Source organism: Narcine bancroftii, chromosome 3 (assembly GCF_036971445.1).
Source record: "Narcine bancroftii isolate sNarBan1 chromosome 3, sNarBan1.hap1, whole genome shotgun sequence".
In the NCBI taxonomy this organism is placed as follows: Eukaryota; Metazoa; Chordata; class Chondrichthyes; order Torpediniformes; family Narcinidae; genus Narcine; species Narcine bancroftii.
In genome coordinates, this window is record NC_091471.1 from 232,647,661 (window position 1) to 232,668,610 (window position 20,950).

The following is a 20,950-nucleotide window of genomic DNA, read 5'->3' on the forward strand; positions in this document are numbered from 1 at the left end:
GAAGGTGCAGAAGGGTAGAGCATAGGAGAGAGGGGAAAGATAGGAGCCAGCATAGGAGGAGCATAAGGTGGAGGAAGGGAATGTAACACATCCTATCCTTGTGTTTCAGGGACAAAAGGTTCCTCATCCTTCTTGTCCTTACATTCCTTTTCATTCAAAACCAGTTGATCAACCAATCCACTGAGCCAGCAGGCTGCATATTCTCTGCTCTCAATATTATCTCTTTGATTTTGATAGAGCCAGATGTTCAATGCCTGACACATCCAGTCCTCATCGGATCCGAACTTTGGCCAATATACCGAATTCCCTTTTATCGGGTTTTTAACCCATTCCAGACAGCAATACCTGATCATGGTCTGTTTGTCTATCCCACGGGTTCTCCCCGCACCCTAATCAGATAGCATTAATCCTAACGGACTTTGCTTAGTTATCTGATCGTCCCGTCCTTCCTTAGGACTATTTCCCTTGCTACTCAGACCTCCCATACTAACAGGTAAGTAAATTTCCTCTTACCAGGATCCAGTAGCTATTCGTAGCGCGCTTCCTTAACGTCCTCCCGTCGTTTGTTCTCAATGCCTCTTCTCGGATATCACTCGCTTCATCCACTGACCAGTCACCTGTCATCAGTGAGTCCAGCTGAATCAGCCAGGGTGCACCTACCCTCGTCGTCGGGCACTCTGTCAGTGGAGGGAGTGGGATCCCGGACAAGCCCCCATTTGTGAGAAACAGAGGTACCTTCACAGATTTCTCACGAGACAAAAATTGAGAACAAAGAACTTTTATTATACAACAATGCAAAGTTGGGTGCTTCCCCTTACCCTGGGAATACACACACATATTGGGGCTCACCCAACTTTTATACAGTTCATTTCAGTGTAGAGGTACCCTCCCCCCCCCCCTAACATTTTTGTGCCTCCTGGATAAGTTTGGCATTAGGCAATTCTGTCTGCCTACCTGTGCTGTTTCTGTGAACTTGGAGGACCAGGGGGTATATCCTGTCTGTGTCCCATCATGTCATTGTCCTTATTCACCTGCCTTTGTCCTTATTCACACCTTCCCAACCCTCAGGGCTTACTAAACTCTTATATGCAGAACTTGCTAATTCTTGTCTGGTGGAACTTGCTGTCTCTCTCTAAGGCAAAGACCCTTATCTTATTCAGACTAACTTTACTCTTTACTTCCTACATTCTATTATCTACCCTTATCCTATTCATACTGGCTTTATTCATTACACATATATCCATACTAGCTTTCTTCATCTCTCATATTTTCATATTAGTTTTACTCATCTCTCACAGGTGTGTCTACTAAATATGCATCTTGGGCCTCATAGTGGAATTTAGATTATGTCTTCTGATGCAACTGCATCCCTTCTTTCATAAGCTAGTCTAAATCCTCCATTACAGGGGGGCAGGGGCAGGAGTATGACCTGTCCTGAGTAGTCACCCCTCCCCCCAACCCCACCCCCGCCCCTCACCCCTTGTCAAGCAGCTGCTGGTGACACTCTGGAAATATTCTTCCCTCATGGAACATTGTGAGTGGTTTTGGGCTTCTCGTTTGAGAAAGGATGTGGTGACATTGGAGAGGGTTCAGAGGAGGTGCAGAAGGATGATTCCAGGAATTAAAGGGTTATCACACAAGGAGCGTTTGATGGCTCTTGGCCTCTCCTCGTTGGAATTTAGAGGAGGGGTGGGGATCTTATTGAAAAAATTTATATGTGGAAAGATGTGAATGGAGGAGATGTAGAGAGGTATGATGTCCTCCCATGCAGGATGTTACCAGGTCTTCAGGAGTTGAGTCACAGGGAAAGATTAAGACTTTATTCCTTGGGGTAAAGAAGAATGAAGGGAGATCTAATGGGGGTTTGCAAGATTATGAGGGGTGTAGACAGAGTAAATGCGAGCAGGCTCTTTTCACTTCGATTAGGAGAGATAAATACGAGAGGACATGCTTTAGGGTGAAAGGGGAAAGGTGTAGGGGGGAGGATCTTCACTCAGTGAGTGGTGGGAGTGTGGAACGAGCTGCCATCTGATACAGTAAATGCGGGCTCACTCTAAAGTTGGACAAATAAACTGGATTGATTCATGGATGGGAGAGGTCTGGAGTGGATGTAGGTCAATGAGACGAGCAGTGTGATGTTTTCAGCACAGACCAGAAGGGCCGAATGGCCTGCTTTCTGAGCTGCAGTGTTCTATGGTTCTCAGGGCCCAAGGCCGAAATGTTGGTTATGTATCTTTGCTGTAGAAAGAACAGTGTGTGTGTGACCTGCTTAGTTTCTCCAGCTCTCATCCAGGGTGTCTGCAGATATTCACGTTTTGCCAGATGTAGAAAGCTTGTTCCCCATGGTGGGAGAGTTTGGGACATGAGGGCACAAATTCAGGACTGAAGGGTGTCCACTGAGAATGGAGATGCTGAGGAATTTCTTCAGCCGGACGATGGCAAATCTGTGGAATATGTTGCCACGGGTGGTTGTAGAGGCCGGATCGTTGGGTGTGTTCAAGGCAGAGATCAATAGGTTCTTGATTAGCCAGGCATCACAGGTTATTTGGGGGGGGGGGGGGCGAAGGATGGGCAGTGGTGAAATGGATCAACTCACGATCGAATGGTGGGACAGCCTTGACGGGCTGAGTGGCCTGTTTCTGCACCCATGTGGTCTAATGGTCCTCTTTCCTTCAGTCCCTCTGTGACGACCTTGTCCATCACCCCAAGGTGGAACCCCCATCGGCACAGATCCGCAGTCTTCCAAGTGTGTGGAAAAGTAACTTCTTTGTAAGTAATTCACTTCTTCGCTGGAGAATCTTCGTTCATGTACAGAGGGACACCTCTGGGGGGGGTGGGTCTCACAATTTATGTGAAAAATCACAGATCCCCGGGAGTGGGTCTCAGGCTGGGATCTGATCCAGGGGTTCGGGGGGTTTATATATAGAAAAATAGATCCCTGAGAGTGGATCACAGGCTGGGATAAGATCCAGGGGTTTGGGGGTTTATATTTGAATTACAGATCCCCGAGAGTGGGTCACAAGCTGGGATATGATCCAGGGGTTTGGGGGGGTGTTTATATATAGAATAACATATCCCCAGGGGTGGGTCACAGGCTGGGGTCTGATCCAGGGGTTCGGGGGGTTTATATATAGAATAACAGTTCTCCGGCATTGGGTCACAGTCTAGGATTTGATTCAGGGGTTTGGGGGTTTATATCTAGAATAACAGATCCCCGAGAGTGGGTCACAGTCTAGGATTTGATTCAGGGGTTTGGGGGTTTATATATAGAATAACAGATCCCTGGGTGTGTGTTGCGTGGAGTTTTTGTATTGAACCAGATCTCCACGAGTGTGTTGCAGGCTAGGATCTGATGCTGGTGTTCAGGTGGGGTTTGTATGGACCAGACAGATCCCTGGGAGTGAGTCACAGCAGGGATGTAGGTGACCTGAGGCATGGTTCAATGAAACACCAGTAATGGCTCCTCCCTGTCGAACCTACAGCCCGGCACTGATGACGGACTCTCGAAGCTCTTCACCACAGCCACCAAGATTGGTGAGTTTGAGCCACTCGTTCCCTCCTTCCGTCCCTGCTATCCACACTCTCCCACTCTCGCACACCGGGTTCGTCCTGCCTTATGATCGAGGGGGCAGCAGGAGGGGAGGGTTAGTGTGAGGGCGGGGCACCAGGGGGCGGGAAGAGAATGGGGTGGATGTTGAGGTGGTCTGGAAGGGAATAGGGAGAGGTGGGGTTAGGATGGAGGGGAAAGGAGGTAGTGGTGGTTTTCAGAGGGGGAGAGAAGGAGGTCGGGAGGAGTGGATGAAGACGGATGGTCTTTGGAGTGGGAGAAGTAGTCAGGGAGGAGGGGTGCATGGGGGAGGGAGGAAGTTGTCGTTTTTTGGAGGGAGGGGAGAATAAGGTATGGGCAGGGAGGAGGAGATGGGGAGGGAGGGAGAGGTGATTTTTAGAGGGAGAAGGAGGTGAGTCAGATGGAGTGGGAGGGGAAGGAAGCAGGATGGTGCAGGGAGAGTGGAGGAGGGAAAGGTCCCGAGCAGCCAGAATCTTGTGATGTAATCTGTTGTCTCTCTTCCCCCTCCTCTTCCCATTTCCTCCCCCCTCGCTCCCGCTCTCTTTTACCCCTCCGCTTCCTCCCCAATCCCCTCTCCCCCTGAATACCCCCACCCTCTTTAAATCCACCCCTGTATCCCTTCCAGCTTCCAACCTGAAGGGCCCCTCTACTCCTGGTGCAGAAACCACAGTCTCAGGCCTGGAGCGGAGCCGGGAGCGGAGCCAGGATCCAACCCAGGAGCCTGGGCTCTGTCTGTCCTCCCCGCCCCAGCTCCCACCCCGAGATCTTCCCACACAGACAGCGGTCCGAGGCCAGGTGTCCTCTCCACGGCCCTCCGCCCAGACCCAGTCCCGTCTACAGCCCTCCACCCAGACCCAGGCCCGACTGCAGACTTCCACTGAGACCCAGGCCCGACTCCAATCCTTTGCTCAGAGCTACGGGAGTCCAGTGACAAGAGGGAGGTAAGTGGGACCCCGCATCGGTGGTCAGGGAGGGAGAGAGGAGGAGATGAGTGGGACCCTCTCATGAGGGGGTGGTGGCGTGCAGAGTTAGGGTGGGAGGTGTGGGACCCTCTGATCAAGGGGTGAGGTGAGTGGGACCCTCTCATCGGTGGGGTGGGGCGGTGGGGGGGAGTGGGACCCTATCAGCAGTGTTTTAGGAGGGATAAAGAGAGGGGAGGTGAGTTGGACCCAGGGAGGGGAATGGGGTTGGATAGATAATGTGAGGGTAGGAAGGTGAGTTGGACCCCTTAAAATATAATTATTAATGGTATTTCTCTCCTTCCCCCTCCTCCACCCCTCCCCTCGCCCTCCCCCACCCTCCCCCCTCCACAGCCGGTCAAGCCCTTCCTCAAAGCCAGTGGCTCCCTCCCAGCTCCCTCCCCGAACCTCCACCCCCTCCTCTCTCTCACTGGCCCTGAGCACCCCTCCCAGTGGCCAGGGCCTGGGCTCCACACTGCTGCCTCCTCCCCACCCCCACCACCCTGGGCTGTACACCCCCTCGCCTGGGCATCCTGCCCCTCCCCCACTCACCTCCGCCCTGCTCCAGGTGTCAGGGCACCTGTCTCCCACCACTGCTGCTGCTGCCTTCTCCGGTGAGTTCACCTACCAGGGAGCTCCCTCACCCCGTTCTGGAGAGCTCCGTCGCCCTGTAACCCTGCCCCAGGGACGTCCTTCATTCTGCACCCACTTCTCCTGAGTCGCTGCCCCTCCCCCGCATCCTCCATCCTGAATCGCTCCCTGACCCGTGCGTCCCCCCGTCGCTCCCTCCCCCCTGTGTCCACCCTCCTGAGTCATTCCCTCCCCTCTGCGTCCCCCTCCCGATTCCCTCCCTCCCCCTGCGTCCCCCTCTGTCGCTCCCTCCCCGTGTTCCCCCCGTCGCTCCCTCCCCCAGCGTTCCCCTGTCGCTCCCTTCCCCCTGCATCCCCCCTCCTGAGTCATTCCCTCCTCTCTGCGTCCTTCCCGAGTCGCTCCCTCCCCCTGCGTCCCCCCGTCGCTCACTTCCCATGCGTCCCCCCGTCGCTCCCTCTCCCTGCGTCCCCCATGGCTCCCTCCCCCTGCGTCCCCCTGTCACTCCCTCCCCCTGCGTCCCCCGTCGCTCCCTCCCCCTGCGTCCCCCCGTCGCTCCCTCCCCCTGCGTCCCCGTCGCTCCCTCCCCCTGCGTCCCCCGTCATTCCCTCCCCCTGCGTCCCCCCATCGCTCCCTCCCCCTGCGTCCCCCCGTCGCTCCCTCCCCCTGCGTCCCCCCGTCGCTCCCTCCCCCTGCGTCCCCCCATCGCTCCCTTCCCCCTGCGTCCCCCCTTCTGAGTCAGTCCCTCCCCTCTGCATCCCCCCTCCCGAGTTGCTCCCTCCCCCCTGCTTCCCCCATCCCTAGTCGCTCCATCCCCCCTGCGTCCCCCCTCCTGAGTTGCTCCCTCCCCCTTGCTTCCATCCCGAGTCGCTCCCTCCTCCTGCGTTCCCCATCCCGAGTTGCTCCCTCCCCCTGCTTCCCCCCATCGCTCCCTCCCCCTGCGTTCCCCCGTCGCTCCCTCCCCCCTGCATCCACCCTCCTGAGTCATTCCCTCCCCCTGCGTCCCCCTCTGTCGCTCCCTCCCCGTGTTCACCCCGTCGCTCCCTCCCCGTCGCTCTCTTCCCCCTGCATCCCCCCTCCTGAGTCATTCCCTCCTCTCTGCGTCCTTCCCGAGTCGCTCCCTCCCCCTGCGTCCCCCCTGTCGCTCCCTCCCCCTGCGTTCCCCCATCGCTCCCTCCCCCTGCGTCCATCTGTCGCTCCCTCCCCCTGCGTCCCCCCGTCGCTCCCTCCCCCTGCATCCCCCCATCGCTCCCTCTCCTTGCGTCCCCCTCCCGAGTCGCTCCCTCCCCCCTGCTTCCCCTCCATCCCGAGTTGCTCCCAGCCTCCCTCCGTCCCCTCTCTTGTGTCACTCCCTCACCCTTGCATCCCCCGAGTCGCTCCCTCCCCTTTGCATCCCCCTTCCCAAGTCGCTCCTTCCCCGTGTCTCCCCCTTGAGTTCCTCCCTCCCCCCCCTGCCCCCTCCCGAATGCTACCTGCCCCTGTTGTTCCTTGAGAAATGTGCCTCTCTTATGTCGTATCTGTCCCTCCTCACCCCCCCAAACCCCTGCTCCTTCTTCCACTCCTCTTTCTCTCCTCCTTGCCTCTTGCCCTCTTCTTGTTCCCTCCGCCCTTCACCACCCTTCGCTACCTCCTTTCCTCTCCTCCTTTCTGCCCCTCTCCACACTCCCTCACCTGCTCCCCATCATCCCATTTCCCCTCTCCCCTCTCATCTCTCTCTCTCTCTCTCTCTCTCTCTCTCTCTCTCTCTCTCTCTCCCTCTCTCCCTCTCTCCCCTTCTCTCTCTCTCCCCTCCAGAGCACGAGCTGATGCGCCAGGAGCTGAACTCGCGGTACCTGAGCTCGCAGGGCCCGGATCGAGGCTCCCCTCTGGCAGCCCCCTCCTTCCAGTTTCACCAACACCAGCACACCCACCAGCACACCCACCAACACTTCGCCCCCTACCCAGCCATGGCCCAGGCTGGCCTGCTGCCCGCTGTGGCCCCTCCACTGGTGAGTATGGTGAGGGGTGGTTTCGCTGGTAGCCCAGGATCCCTATCCCACCTCCTCCCAAGGCAGGAGTGTGTTGGAAACCTAGGATCCCTATCTCACCACCCCAGCCCTCACGTCTTGCTTCCCCCACACAAACACGACATCCCATTTCCTCAGCTCTCCAGCTCAACACTCTTACTCTCCACAGTGGGAAACAGAATGAGCGAAGCTCTCCCCTCACGGTCAAGACACTCAATTCCAGAGTGGGTCAGAGTGAAGCTGCACAGTAGCACATTCTCATACTCATTCCGAGTCGCAAGTTTGCACCTGGTCTCACACCGTCACTCTCACACCGTCACTCTCTCACCGTCTCTCTCTCACCGTCTCTCTCTCACAGTCACTCTCTCACCGTCACTCTCTCACCGTCACTCTCTCACCGTCTCTCACCGTCCCTCTCACCGTCCCTCTCTCACCGTCCCTCTCTCTCACCGTCCCTCTCTCTCACCGTCCCTCTCTCTCACCGTCTCTCTCTCTCCGTCGCACTCTCTCACCGTCCCTCTCTCACCGTCCCTCTCTCACCGTCCCTCTCTCACCGTCCCTCTCTCACCGTCCCTCTCTCACCGTCCCTCTCTCACCGTCCCTCTCTCACCGTCCCTCTCTCACCGTCCCTCTCTCACCGTCACTCTCTCACCGTCTCTCACCGTCCCTCTCTCACCGTCCCTCTCTCACCGTCCCTCTCTCTCACCGTCCCTCTCTCTCACCGTCTCTCTCTCTCTCCGTCGCACTCTCTCACCGTCGCACTCTCTCACCGTCGCACTCTCACACCGTCGCACTCTCACACCGTCGCACTCTCACACCGTCGCACTCTCACACCGTCGCACTCTCACACCGTCGCACTCTCACACCGTCGCACTCTCACACCATCGCACTCTCACACCGTCGCACTCTCTCCGTACCTCTTGCTTGGCTCGCCATTGCCGTCACATGCGCCATCAACCTCACGCCCTCTCAAACGCACGCGTGGCCATGTTGACCCTCAATCACAGGCTTGTGCGCGCACACTCTCCTGGGGTCGGACACCGTGAACCAGCCTTCTTCACCAGACTGTCACAGGTTTGGGTGGGGGATGTGTCAGGAACAGGAATGAGGGTACATTCTGGGGGAGGAAAAGGGACAGGGTCTCCCTCCTTCCCTCCCATCTCCCTCCCTCCCTCCCACCTCCCCCCCCCCCCCCCAGTGTCCCTTGCCCTAGGACCTTGTGGTTTGGCAGGAAGCTGTCCCTCCACACTCTGGTCCTCAGTATACAGATGTGAGCTATGTACCTGTCTGTCTGTATGTCCTTGCCCCCTCAGTATTTCCAGGCTTACCACCCTGCTGCCCCCGGATTGCCCTCTGTTCTGCCACCAGCTGGACCTTTTGGCTCACTTCAAGGTGCTTTCCAACCAAAGGTAGGCTTTCCTCCCCGCTCTCCGCTTCTCCTCCCCATCCCCCCTCAACCTTTCTCCTATCTCCTGCTTTGCCCCTCCCCTCCCTTCCCCACTTCCCCTCTCCTTCTCCCCACTTCCCCTCTCCTCCCCGCTTCCCCTCTCCTTCTCTCCGCTTCCCCTCTTCTTCTCCCCGCAACCCCATCGCCCCCCCTCCCCGCATCCCCATCACCCCCTCCCCGCATCCCCATCGCCCCCTCCCCGTATCCCCATCGCCCCACTCCCCCATTGCCCCGCTTCCCCATCGCCCCACTTCCCCTCGCCCTCTTCCCCTATCTCCCTCCACACTCCCACACTCTATCTCCTCTCGCTTCATGTACAGATATTCACTCTCCCCATTTCCCCACTCTGTTCCAGACCCCCGGTGCTGATTTAGCCCCACGGACAGGTCCCGTCACTCACACTCTGCTGCGGAAGGATGCCAGGGTGAGCTGGGGAGGGAGTGCTGGGCTTTGGGGTCTCCGCCTCCTGCACAGCTGCTTTCCAGGCTCTGGGGTGGGGAGCCGATGGAATAACGGGGTGGGGTTGGGTGGGATCTCATAGTGTCCATCAGAGAGTTGCGTGAGGGGTATGGGAAAACGGGAGGGGGGATCTAGAGAGGTTTGAGATCTCATTGTATCTGTATATGTGAGGGCAAGTGTGGAATGCCAGGGGGTGTGGGGAGAGATTTCCCTGTGTCCAAAGGGGAGGGGGATTTCCCTGTGTCTATCAGGAAGTTTTGTGTGTGTGTGAGGGGGGTAACAGTGGGGAGTGGGGGAGTTTTCACCATCAGGGTGTTCACCTGCTGGGTTGGCGAGGTGGTCGGGGTGTTTGCTCTCCAGAAACAATTCTTCTCTTCGGGGAGGGAGTGGAAGGTGGGGTGAGGGGAGGTAATGATAAGGAGAGTGGAGGTGGGAAGGGGAGGGGAGCGGGAGGGGGTGGGCAGGTGGGAATGGGAAATAAGAGGAGGTGATTGGGAGGGGAGGGGAGAGGGAGTGGATGATGATGGCGAGGAGAGAGGAGGTGTAAGGTCATGAAAGGAGAGGAGGGGAGGGGAGCAGAGGTGGGAGGTGGTGGCAATGGGAGAGGAGGAGGGAGGTGAGGGGAGAGGAGGTGGGAGGTAATGGTGAGGAGGAGGAGGGTGATGGGGAGGGGAGAGGTGGTGGGAGGTGATAGGGAGAGGAGGGGAGGTAATGGTGAGGGGAGACAGGAGGGGAATGGAGAGGTTGGAGGGGAGCGGAGGGAGACACAGGTGCTCTTGGTAACTGAATGATGTCATGTCTTCTCATCCACAGATTTCCGAGGGTTATCGTGCGGCATTGAAAGTGAGTTCACACATCCCTCTTATGTCTGCTCCCCTCCAACAGTCCCCCCCACCTAAGACCCTCACCTTCCTGCCCTCCCTCAGACCCTGCTGGAGATCCTGCTCCTCCCCCCTGCTCCCTCAGCCTCTACCTTGGCCATACCCTCTCTCTCCCGTCTCTCGACCCGACCTTCCCCTCTTCCAAACCCTCGGCTCCTACACAAGCTACACGGCTGACTTCCACTCCTCCTTCCAGAAGCCAGGGAGGTGGTGCACCATGCACGTTCGAATCGCCTGGATGATCTACCGGCACCAGGAGAAGAGCAAGGTATGTCCCCTCTCCCCTCCTCAGGATCGGGGATGCCTCCTCTTCCCCACTCTCCATTTAGGGATCCCCCCCCCCCACTGTTCATGCTAGTATAATAGGGTGCAGAGGGCACTCTGGGTGGAGTTAGACCATATACACTGCATCCGAGATGTTATTTCCCCCCCCCCCCCCCCCACTGTGGCAACAGGTTAGAAGTGTGAGGGAAGATTCTCCCCTGCCGAGGATGCAGTTAGTCCATGTATGCTGCATCCAAACTGTTGCCTGGCCTCCATCAACAAATAAAGAGTGCAAGGGAACTCTCACCTCTTCCCCGAGTGAACTCTGCCCTGACAAATAATCCGTTCCCTGTCTACTGGCCATGAGTGCGAGGGAACGTTCTTCCCTTCTCCGGGGGGGGAGTTAATCCATGCACTCTGCATCTGACACATTACCTGTCCTTTGTCTCCAGGTCATGAGTGCAAGGGAACACACTGCCCTTCCCGGGTGGAATTAGTCCATGCACTCTGCATGTGACACATTATCTGTCCCCTGTCTACAGGACATGAAAGTGAGGGAACGTTCTCCCCTTCTCCGGGGGGAGTTAGTCCATGCACTCTGCATCTGACACATCCGTCCCCTGTCTACAGGCCATGAGAGTGAAGGAACATTCTCCCCTTCTCCGGTGGGATTAGTCCATGCACTCTGCATCCGACACATTATCCGTCCTCTGTCTACAGGTCAGGAGTGCAAGAGAACACCCCTTTCCTCTGTGTGTGGTTCATGCATTCTCCATCTGACCCAGATTTGACTCCCATGTCTAATGTGCAAGGGGATGAGTGATAAAAGCTGGCAAGCCCCTCAATGGGGTACTTTTATGGTGGTGGCACCCTCAACTGGTGGAAGGCCTCTCCACTAATGAGGAAGGGCCTCGGTGGATGGTGGGGTGACCCTCATTGGGAGCGGGGAGTATGGGTCTTGGAGAGGGAGGATCATAATGGGGAGAGGTTCTCGGCGGGGAGGGTCTTGGTCAGCAGGGCTATGTTGGAGGGGAGGGGGTCTCGGCAGGGATGAGCACGTTGGAGAGGAGTCTCACCTCTGTTCTTCTTCCCCCCCCCCCAACCAATCCCGAATCTCCAGGCAGAGACACAGAAGCTGGAAGTGGCCAAGGCGGAACTGTTGTCCCGGGGACTCGGAGTCTTCACCTCTGTCACTCCTGGCCATGAGCTGTCCCGGCCCGTCACCCTGTTCACTGCAACAGGTAGGGGTGTTAAACCCCACCCCAGGGGCCCAGTCTGAACTTCTCCCGTCTGCCAGGGACGCTCCATTCATCTCTCCTCTCCCCTAGGATGCTGATCCATCCATCTCCCCCTGCTCCCCCAATCCTTTCCCCCTCCCTCGGGGACTGCTCCATCTGTCTCTCCCCTCCTCCAGCTGTTGGTTTGTCCCCATCTCCCCTCCCTGAGAGGGCCACTCCGTCCTGTCCTAACCTCCCCTGTGTCTATCTCACTCTCTCCTCCCGTAGGGACTGATCCCACCCCAATGGTTCGCTCCGTCCCGAGGATAGTCTTGATGCACTGACTGTACGTTCCCACCCTCTCTCTCTTCCTGCCCCACATCTCCAATCCTTCCTTCACCTCCCCACCCTCCCTCCCACCCCCTCATCACTATTCCCAACCTCTCCCTCCGCCCTCTTTCCTCCTCTCTCCAACCCTCCCCTCTCCGCACCCTCCCCTCTCCTTACATTCCCTCCTCACCCTCCTTCTGCTCTGTTCCCAGGGGCCGTGCACCCAGCAACATCACCGTATGTGCCCCCGGCTGCTCTTAGCCCCTTTCTCAGCTCCTCGCCTCATCTCGGTAAGTCCTCCTTGCCAATCCGTGATTCCCTTCCACACCCCCCAACTCTCCTTCTCCCCCCTTCCCTTACCCCTCCCCTCTTCCTCTCACTCCCATTCTTCCAATCTCCTTCCCTTCTCCAAACTGCCCTTCCCTTTACCACAATTTTCCTCATCCCTTCAGCCTTTTGCTTCCCTCTCTCACCCCTCCTCATCCCTCCAACCCACTTCGCCTCCTCCAACCCCCTTCCCACTCCTTGTGACAGGTTCTCTCCCTTGTGTGGCCCACAGATCCCTACAGAAGGTCTCCCACCTTCAGCTCCGTCACCCAGCTGCCTAACGCTGCCTTTGGTGGGCTTGGCAGCCCTGCTGTTGGTGAGTACCAGGGGCAAGGGTGGGCTCTGGGGATGTTTCCCTCAGTCTCTCTTCTCCCCCACCCCTCATCTGTCTGTCCTGCTCTGTCCCCTGCTCACTTCCCCCATCTTTCTCCAACCTCCGTCCCTCTTCCTTTCATCCATCCCTTCCCTATGTCTGTCTCTCCATCGGTCTCTCACTCCCTCCCACCCCTTCTCCGCCCCACTTGTTGAATTCAAGAACAGGGACCGTGGGATTGTCTCTGTGATGGCCCCCTCTCTCACATCCCTCTTCCTCCCCTATGTCCCTCCCTCTCTCCCCTTCCTCCTCTCCCCCTTTTTCCTCCCCCTCCCCTTTTTCCTTTCTCCCCCTCTCCCCTTCTCCCCACACCCCTCCCCCCCTCTCTTCCCCCTACCATCTCTCCTCTCTTCCCCCTCTCCCTGCCTCTTTCTCCTCCTCCACCCTTACAGCAGCCAGTGCCATCTTTACTGGGAAGGAGTGTGTGGGAGCCACCGGTTACGGTGTTGCCCGGGACCAGTGGAACCGTCTGCCACAGTCCTCGCCGTCCTTCCCCAGTGCCCCGGCATCCTGGCCTCGGCTGACCGAGCGGGAACGGGAGAGCCCCCTCGGCCTGGACAAAGATCCTCAGCTGCAGAAGAACCACATACTATTCCTCAAGGAGGAGGAGAGGTAAGGAGGGAGGGGTGATTGTTTGCAAACAGAGCTCCCAAGGCAGGAGAGTCCTAATACCCTGATGTCCTGCTGTTCTATAACACTCCCTACTATTCACCATGTCCGTCTCCATACCCCAAGGTCTCTCTTTTCTACAACACTCCCCACTGTTCACTGTCTCGGTCCCCATACCCTGACGTCTCTCTGTTCTACAATACTCCCCACTATTCACCGCGTCATTCTCCATACCCCGAGGTGTCTCTGTTCTACAACACTCCCCACTGTTCACCGTGCCAGTCCCTGTACTCCGAGCGGTTGTGGCGCAACATCACAGACAAGAATGTGGGTGGGACGGTGGGGGATGAGGTGGTATGCATTTGGCCTCATCTCTGATCAACCCTATTCCCCACAGAGACGCCGTCTACTCCAGGTACCGGCCTGGCATAAAGCAGGGTGAAGAGGAGAGGTCCCGAAGCACCAGGCCGGAGCACCGTACGGCCCCACGGGAGCGGGGAGAGAGGCCAGACCCCCGAGGTGCCTCACGGGAGAGGCCAGACCCCCGAGGGGAGACACGGCTGGGGGATGTAGAGGTGAAGGAGGAGGCAGCGGACATCCCAAGGGGAACGGGGGCCTTCCACGCCCTGCCGGTGATTCAGGGAGCAGGGGTCGCCCCCGTCGAGGCCCTGGGCCTCCTGGACAAGGGCCATCTCCTCGCTGCCCCCTACCAGCCCTGTCCCTGGGATGCCTGGCATGAGCTGGGGCCCCTGCAACACCATTACCCAGCTGGCCCATCTCGGGAACCTGCCCGTCCGCAGCCCGAGCCCCTCCACCCCCTCTACTTGAGGGAAGAGAGGGAGCACGGGGCCAGGGTCTTCGCCGCCGGCTACCTTGCCGGCCCTCCCCACCATTACCCCCGTCTCAGTCCCTCCCTGCTCCTTGCCAAGGCTCCTCCCGTCTCTGCCATTGGAGCCCCCCCTCCGCTCGTCACTTCCCGGGAGACCTCGCCTCGGGCTAGAGACCCCCGGGTCTTTCCGGGGCCCTACGGCTATAATGAACCCAACTCCAGGTGATGGGGGGCAGGGATCTCCTCTTCCACACTTCCCCACTCCCTTCCACTTTCTCTCCGTTTCCCCTCCCCTCTTATCTCCTTTCCCCCTTCACCTCCCCCCTTCCTGATCCACCTGTCCTGCTCACAAACCCCCCCCCATCTTGATCTCCCCTTTCCACCCCTCTCCCTCTCACCACCCCACACACCAACTGCCCATCCTGCCCCCACTCCCACTCCATTCCCCTACTGCCAACTCTCACCATTCTACCCCCACCCCCAGCAGAAGCTGCAGTCTCGTCTCTGGGAGAATTCTTTGTACTTTTTTAAAAGAACTGAGGACCTTTGACCAAGGCAGGGAAATGACGGTGTAAATATTTATATGATATATCAGCGTTGTGGCCGTGAGCTTGTGGACAGACAGCATTGACAGAATATTTTGTACATTTTTAAAATTTTATTTCCCCTCAGCTCTTCCCCTTCCCTCTATCCCCTCCTTCCCCTCCCCTTCTCCTTCCCTCTCCCCTTTTCCTTCCCTCTTCCCCTTCCCCTTCCCTCTCCCCTTCTCCCCTCTCCATTCTTTTCCCTCTCTCCCTTTCTCCTTCCCCTCTCCCCTTCTTCCCTCTCTCCCCTTTTTCTTTCCCTCTCTCCCCTGCTCCCCTTCTCTCCCCTCCCCTCTTACCCCTCTCCCTCCTGACAACCTCTTCCATCCCCATTTCCTCTCACTTCCCTCTTCCCCCTCCTCTCCCCATACCCCCTACTCTACTCTCCCCTTCCCCCTCTCTCCCTTACCCCCTTCCCTCCCTCCTTTCCCTGTACCACAGTCCTCCACCCCCCCCCTCTCCCCCTCCCCTCATCTGTACTGGGGGGGGGATTTTTTAAGAAAACACGGTGATGCTTCAGAAGAGTTTGTGTGGCGTTGTTTAATATGAGGAGGAAGTCCAGTTCACCCCCCCATCACACCCCACCCTGGGCCCTCAGCCCCCCTCCCCAGACAGAGTGTGGGGGTGGGTGATTTGTCCCAGGGGGGATGGAGTGTGGACAAGAGAGGGAGAGGGGACAGGAGAGGGTGAGCTCCGGAAATGGGAGAAGGGACGGGACAGGGTGGGTGGCCGGGACGGGACACTGTGAGCTCCGGGAATGGGAGGGGGACAGAGAGGTTGGGTTCTAGGGACAAGATAGGGTGGGCTTCAGGGACGGGAGAGAGGACAAGTCAGGGTGGGGTCCGGGAATAGATAGGACAGGGTGGGCTCTGGGAACAATATGGGGAGAGGATCTGGGTTGGCTCAGGGAGTGGGACAGTTTGAGCTCCATGAAAATGGGAGGGGAGGGGATGGACTCCAGGACGAGAGTGGTAGATGGGACGGATAGGGGAGGAGGGAGGGGATGAGAACGGTAGGTGGGACGGGGGGGGGGTGGTTAGAGTGGAGGGGTAAAAGGGGAAGGATGGGGACTGGAAGGGAAGGGGGAAAAGGGGATGGAGGAGGGAGGGCATGGAAATGGGAGGTAGAAAGGATCAGGATGGGAAGGGGGTTATGGGATGGGAAAGGGGAGAAGGGACTGGGACAGAGAATGGGAAGGGGAGAGGGAAAGAGTTGGAGAAGGTGGGCTCCAGGGATGGGAGTGAGGGTATCCCTCCCAGACCATCTGGAGAACGGGTCGAAGGATTTGCATCAGCACTTGGACGTCTTGGCTCCGGACGGCCGGAGGGAGGGTCCCATCCCGTCCACCCTGCAGCACCCGATGTGCTGGGGTGTGGAGGTAAACCCCCTCCAGGTTGGTAATCCAAGGTCAAGGCTGGTAATGTGGAGTAAGGATCCGAACCAGACTGAAGCCCAGGGGTCTGAGACCTCCCTGACTGCCCGCCCAGATTAGGTCCAGTCATCAGACTGTATTGATGGGCAGAGGGTAGGGCTGCTTTGTCAGAGGTAATGTCTGGCCCCGAGACACCGCGATCTGAGCAGGTGGTCTCACCATTCACAGTCCGAATCGGAACTCGGCTTCAGGAAAAGGGAGAGGAGGCAGCGGGCGCTTCCAAAATCTAGGCGGGTGCACGGATACTAGAGTTCTGGCCACCTCCTGCTCGACTGCCTCAGATGAAAAGCAGACCCGAGAGTTCTCCGCAGTGATTCTCACCGGAGTTTACATTCGCCCCGATGCCGTTTACAAGCAGGCGCTCGCAAAGCCGGATGATGCGGGGCAAGTGAACGGGATGGCCCACTATGGCTTTAACCAGGCCAGTGTCAAGAAAACTGTACCCAACGACCACCAAACTTCCCAGCACACCAGCTACACTGTTCTTTCCCGAGACCACACCAGGATCACTGGGCTCTTTCTGCCTTAACCCGAGAGAGCCAAGACAGTAGCAGAAGGTGGTCGCAGGCAGCTGAAGAACGGTGACAGGGCTTCCTCGAGTCAGTGAACTGGGCCGAGCATTTGAACGGGCAGTGGGCTGATTTGATCAAATGGAAAGATTTACTTATTAATTTAATGGATAGGATAAATACAATTAAGATGAATATTTTTCCGCATATACAATGTTTCAATCTATTCCGTATTTACTTGATAATATTTTTTTTCGAGACTTGAATAAATATGGAGGTAAATTTTTGAAAGTAGCTTTGAATAAATTAACTTGGAAATATGAGTTAGGGGATTACGTTTACCACATTTTCAAAATTATTATGAAGCAGCCCAACTTAAATTTATTAGTTCATTGATGGATTTGGTACGGCCTCTGAGTTGGGCCAAAATTGAGATGGCAAATATTTCTGAAGTTGAAATACATCAATTTTTGTTTAGATGGAATATAAATTTGTTACAACAATATAATGTGCCTATACTAAAACATTTAATGAAGTTATGGATAAAGAAAAATAAAATGACAGGCTCTAAGGGTAAATTATCGACTTTTACTATGTTGTATAATAATCAACATTCCTTTTTTCAATACATAATCAAAGTTTATTGCATTGGAGATTTAAAGGTGTGAAAAATTTGGGAGATTGTTTTAAAGAGGGTAAATTTTTATCTTAATCAGATGAGGGAAGGTTTTGGTATTGATAAGAACTCTGTTTCTTTATTATCAAATTTGATCTTTGGTAAGATGTATGTTTGGTAGAGATATGATTTTACCTGAAATGACTAAATTTGAGACTTTTCTTATGAAGGTACCAGAGAAGGGTTATATTTCATCTATGTATCAAATATTACAGGATGGTATGGATAAAAAGGGTTGGGATAGATCTAAAGGTAAATGGGAAGCGGATACTGGTTTTATTTTTTCCTAAGATGATTGGTTAGATATCTGTTATGATAGTGTAACTTGATTGATAAATGCTTGTTATGCAATGATTAACTATAAATTTTTACATCAATTATATTTAACACCTGAAAAATTTTAAAAAGTATGGTTTTCATGAATCAGATTTGTGTTTTAGATGTGGTGATACGGTTGGAACTTTTTTTCAGGCCGTTTGGTCATGTATACATATACCATCTTTTTGGAAGAAAATTCAATCGTTTTTAAAATATCTGTACAAGATTAAAATAGTTTTAGATCCAACAGTATTTTTATTGGGTAGTTTGCAACCTTTGAAAGGCTTGGGATTAGATAAGTTTCAGCTTGCTTTTGTATATTTAGCTTTATCCGTAGCGAAAAAAATGTATTGCTAGTTCGTGGAAAGATACAAATATGATTGATATTAATAGATGGCATAATGAGATGAAATATTGTTTAATAATGGAAAAAATTACATATGTTTCTCGTGATAATTATAATTTTTTTATTAATAAGTGGTTGTTATATTCAGAATATTTACATTGATTAGATCTTAATTTGTATATTTAATTTTTCTTTAATATTTTTTCTTTTTTCTTTCTTTATGGCTCTCCTTTGGAGAGATGGCTGAAGGGGGGGTTCTTTTATTTTATATATATATAAAAAATAACGCTCATGTTTATGGTTAATTGTTGTATATGCCATATATTATTTGTTTTTTCAACGAATAAATAAAGTTAAAAAAACGGACAGTGGGCGAGTGTGCCCCCACCAAGTCATTCAGGGTCCGTCCGTACCCCCCCTCCCCAACACAGCTGGAAGCCCCTAGTTGAACAAGGAAATCTGGAACGTGCATTTCAGACCGGAGACCCCGAGCCCTGCAGAGAGAAGCAGGTACGACCTGCGAAAAGGCCAAGTAGAGAGCGTGGACGAAAATGGAAGCAGCGAAGGGCGCCCGATAGCGACTGGCAAAAAAAACCAGATGGCAAAGTTTCGCTCCCTGATTATCCCGCCCAGTGTGTGACCAAGGGGGCCGAGCGGCTGCCTGAAGGAGAAGGGATCCGAGGAAGTGTCCGGCCCAGACGGAGACCCTGGCCGACTTGCCAACACCTCCCGACAGGACGTGGCGGCCACCTGTTCCAGGCGGACGTCCATCCGACAAGAGCCCGAGAAGGGCGTGGGGGAACCTGCTGAAATGCCAATCGAGCGGAGACACCCGCAGCAAGGGTGACAGGCTCTGGACAAGGGCCGAGAGGTGGCAAGGAGCCCCCCCCCCCTCCATGAACCAGGGGGAGACACGGAGCAGACACAATTTCAGACATTCAGTGGTCTGACTAGGACACCAACCCCCACACCAAGACTACACCAAAACTGGTCCAATTCCGGACGACGGCTTCTGCTGCAGTGTTCGGAATGGCTGGTCCTGTCTGAGGGGCGGCTGGGACTCGGTCCGTCCCACATGGACAACAGGTCCTGGCTGTTCAATCAGAGAAGATTGAACAAGTCCAACCCGAGGAACTGTGTTCCCGGACCGCGGGCCGAACCACAGACACGCAGCGAGAGCTATCACGCCGACTCAGCCGGACGTCACGCGCGCACACAGACACGCAACGCACACACACAAGTGCAGCCGGATGGAACACAGACACTGTTCGGTAAAAGTAAACCCGACACGGGTCCCGGTTGTTCGGTGAAAGTAAAGACCAAACAGGTCCTGTTTGATCAATAAAAGATAAGAAACACAAACTAGTTCCTCATTGTTCAATTAAAGAATTTTAAAAAAGAACAGGTCCTAGTTGTTTATAAATTAAAATCAGCTCAGAATAGGTCCTGCTTGTTCAATAAAAGGAAATAAACATCAAATAGGTCCTAATTGGTCAACAAAATAAACAGAAAACAGGTCCTGGTTGTTTCAATAAAAGTTCATAAACACTTAACAGGTCTTGGTTGTTCAGTAAAAGTAAATAAACACAAACCGGATCCTCGTTGTTCAATTAAAGGACATTTTTAAAAAAATTAATGGGTCCTGTGTGTTTGTGAGAAACAGAAGCACCTTCACAGAATTTGCTCGAGACAAAAATTGAGAACAAAGAACTTTTATTATACTATTACAACAATGCAAAGTTAGGTGCTTCCCCTTACCCTGGGAATACACACAGATACTGAGGCTGACCCAACTTTTATACATTTCATTTCAGTACAGAGATACCTTCCCCCTAACATTCTTCTGCCTCCTGGATTGGTTTAGCATTAGGTAATTCTGCCCACGTGGATTCTAACTTCTTATCAGTTTATGTGCCTTCCTGCAAACTTGTTAGCCAGGAAATATCATGTCTTTGTTCTTTCTTCTTCTTCTTTGGCTTGGCTTCGCGGACGAAGATTTATGGAGGGGGTAAATGTCCACGTCAGCTGCAGGCTCGTTTGTGGCTGACAAGTCCGATGCGGGACAGACAGACGCGGTTGCAGGGGAAAATTGGTTGGTTGGGGTTGGGTGTTGGGTTTTTCCTCCTTTGTCTTTTGTCAGTGAGGTGGGCTCTGCGGTCTTCAAAGGAGGTTGCTGCCCGCCGAACGGTGAGGCGCCAAGATGCACGGTTTGAGGCAATATCAGCCCACTGGCGGTGGTCAATGTGGCAGGCACCAAGAGATTTCTTTAGGCAGTCCTTGTACCTCTTCTTTGGTGCACCTCTGTCACGGTGGCCAGTGGAGAGCTCGCCATATAACACGATCTTGGGAAGGCGATGGTCCTCCATTCTGGAGACGTGACCCACCCAGCGCAGCTGGATCTTCAGCAGCGTGGACTCGATGTTGTCGGCCTCTGGCATCTCGAGTACTTCGACGTTACGGATGAAGGCGCTCCAATGAATGTTGAGGATGGAGCGGAGACAACGCTGGTGGAAGCGTTCTAGGACCTGTAGGTGATGCCGGTAGAGGACCCATGATTCGGAGCCGAACAGGAGTGTGGGTATGACAACAGCTCTGTATACCCTTATCTTTGTGAGGTTTTTCAGTTGGTTGTTTTTCCAGACTCTTTTGTGTAGTCTTCCAAAGGCGCTATTTGCTTTGGCGAGTCTGTTGTCTATCTCGTTGTCGATCCTGGCATCTGATGAAATGGTGCAGCCGAGATAGGTAAACTAGTTGACCGTTTTGAGTTTTGTGTGCCTGATGGAGATGTGGGGGGGCTGGTAGTCATGGTGGGGAGCTGGCTGATGGAGGACCTCAATTTTCTTCAGGCTGACTTCCAGGCCAAACATTTTGGCAGTTTCCGCAAAACAGGACGTCAAGCGCTGAAGAGCTGGCTCTGAATGGGCAACTAAAGCGGCATCGTCTGCAAAGAGTAGTTCACGGACAAGTTTCTCTTGTGTCTTGGTGTGAGCTTGCAGGCACCTCAGAATGAAGAGACTGCCATCCGTGCGGTACCGGATGTAAACAGCGTCTTCATTGTTGAGGTCTTTCATGGCTTGTTTCAGCATCATGCTGAAGAAGATTGAAAAGAGGGTTGGTGCGAGAACACAGCCTTGCTTCATGCCATTGTTAATGGAGAAGGGTTCAGAGAGCTCATTGCTGTATCTGACCCGACCTTGTTGGTTTTCGTGCAGTTGGATAACCATGTTG

At 54.6% G+C, this 20,950-nt stretch overlaps 1 protein-coding gene across 4 annotated transcripts in view; it reads left to right on the forward strand.

The window, feature by feature from the left end:
* Positions 1-14,963, forward strand: part of LOC138758269 (autism susceptibility gene 2 protein homolog) — a 32,884-nt gene extending 17,921 nt beyond the window's left edge. For 2 of the 4 annotated variants that reach the window (XM_069926951.1, XM_069926953.1), the window contains 14 exons: positions 2,677-2,769; positions 3,483-3,534; positions 4,194-4,509; positions 4,882-5,141; positions 6,910-7,103; positions 8,435-8,530; positions 8,924-8,992; positions 9,841-9,870; positions 10,105-10,176; positions 11,293-11,413; positions 11,932-12,009; positions 12,279-12,362; positions 12,812-13,031; positions 13,426-14,963. In XM_069926951.1, coding sequence (XP_069783052.1) covers positions 2,677-2,769; positions 3,483-3,534; positions 4,194-4,509; positions 4,882-5,141; positions 6,910-7,103; positions 8,435-8,530; positions 8,924-8,992; positions 9,841-9,870; positions 10,105-10,176; positions 11,293-11,413; positions 11,932-12,009; positions 12,279-12,362; positions 12,812-13,031; positions 13,426-14,083 — 2,343 coding nt within the window. In that variant the 3' untranslated portion in view covers positions 14,084-14,963. The remainder of the gene's footprint in view (positions 1-2,676; positions 2,770-3,482; positions 3,535-4,193; positions 4,510-4,881; positions 5,142-6,909; positions 7,104-8,434; positions 8,531-8,923; positions 8,993-9,840; positions 9,871-10,104; positions 10,177-11,292; positions 11,414-11,931; positions 12,010-12,278; positions 12,363-12,811; positions 13,032-13,425) is intronic. The other 2 variants (XM_069926952.1, XM_069926954.1) reach the window with 2 other exon arrangements.
* Positions 14,964-20,950: the final 5,987 nt, after the last annotated feature.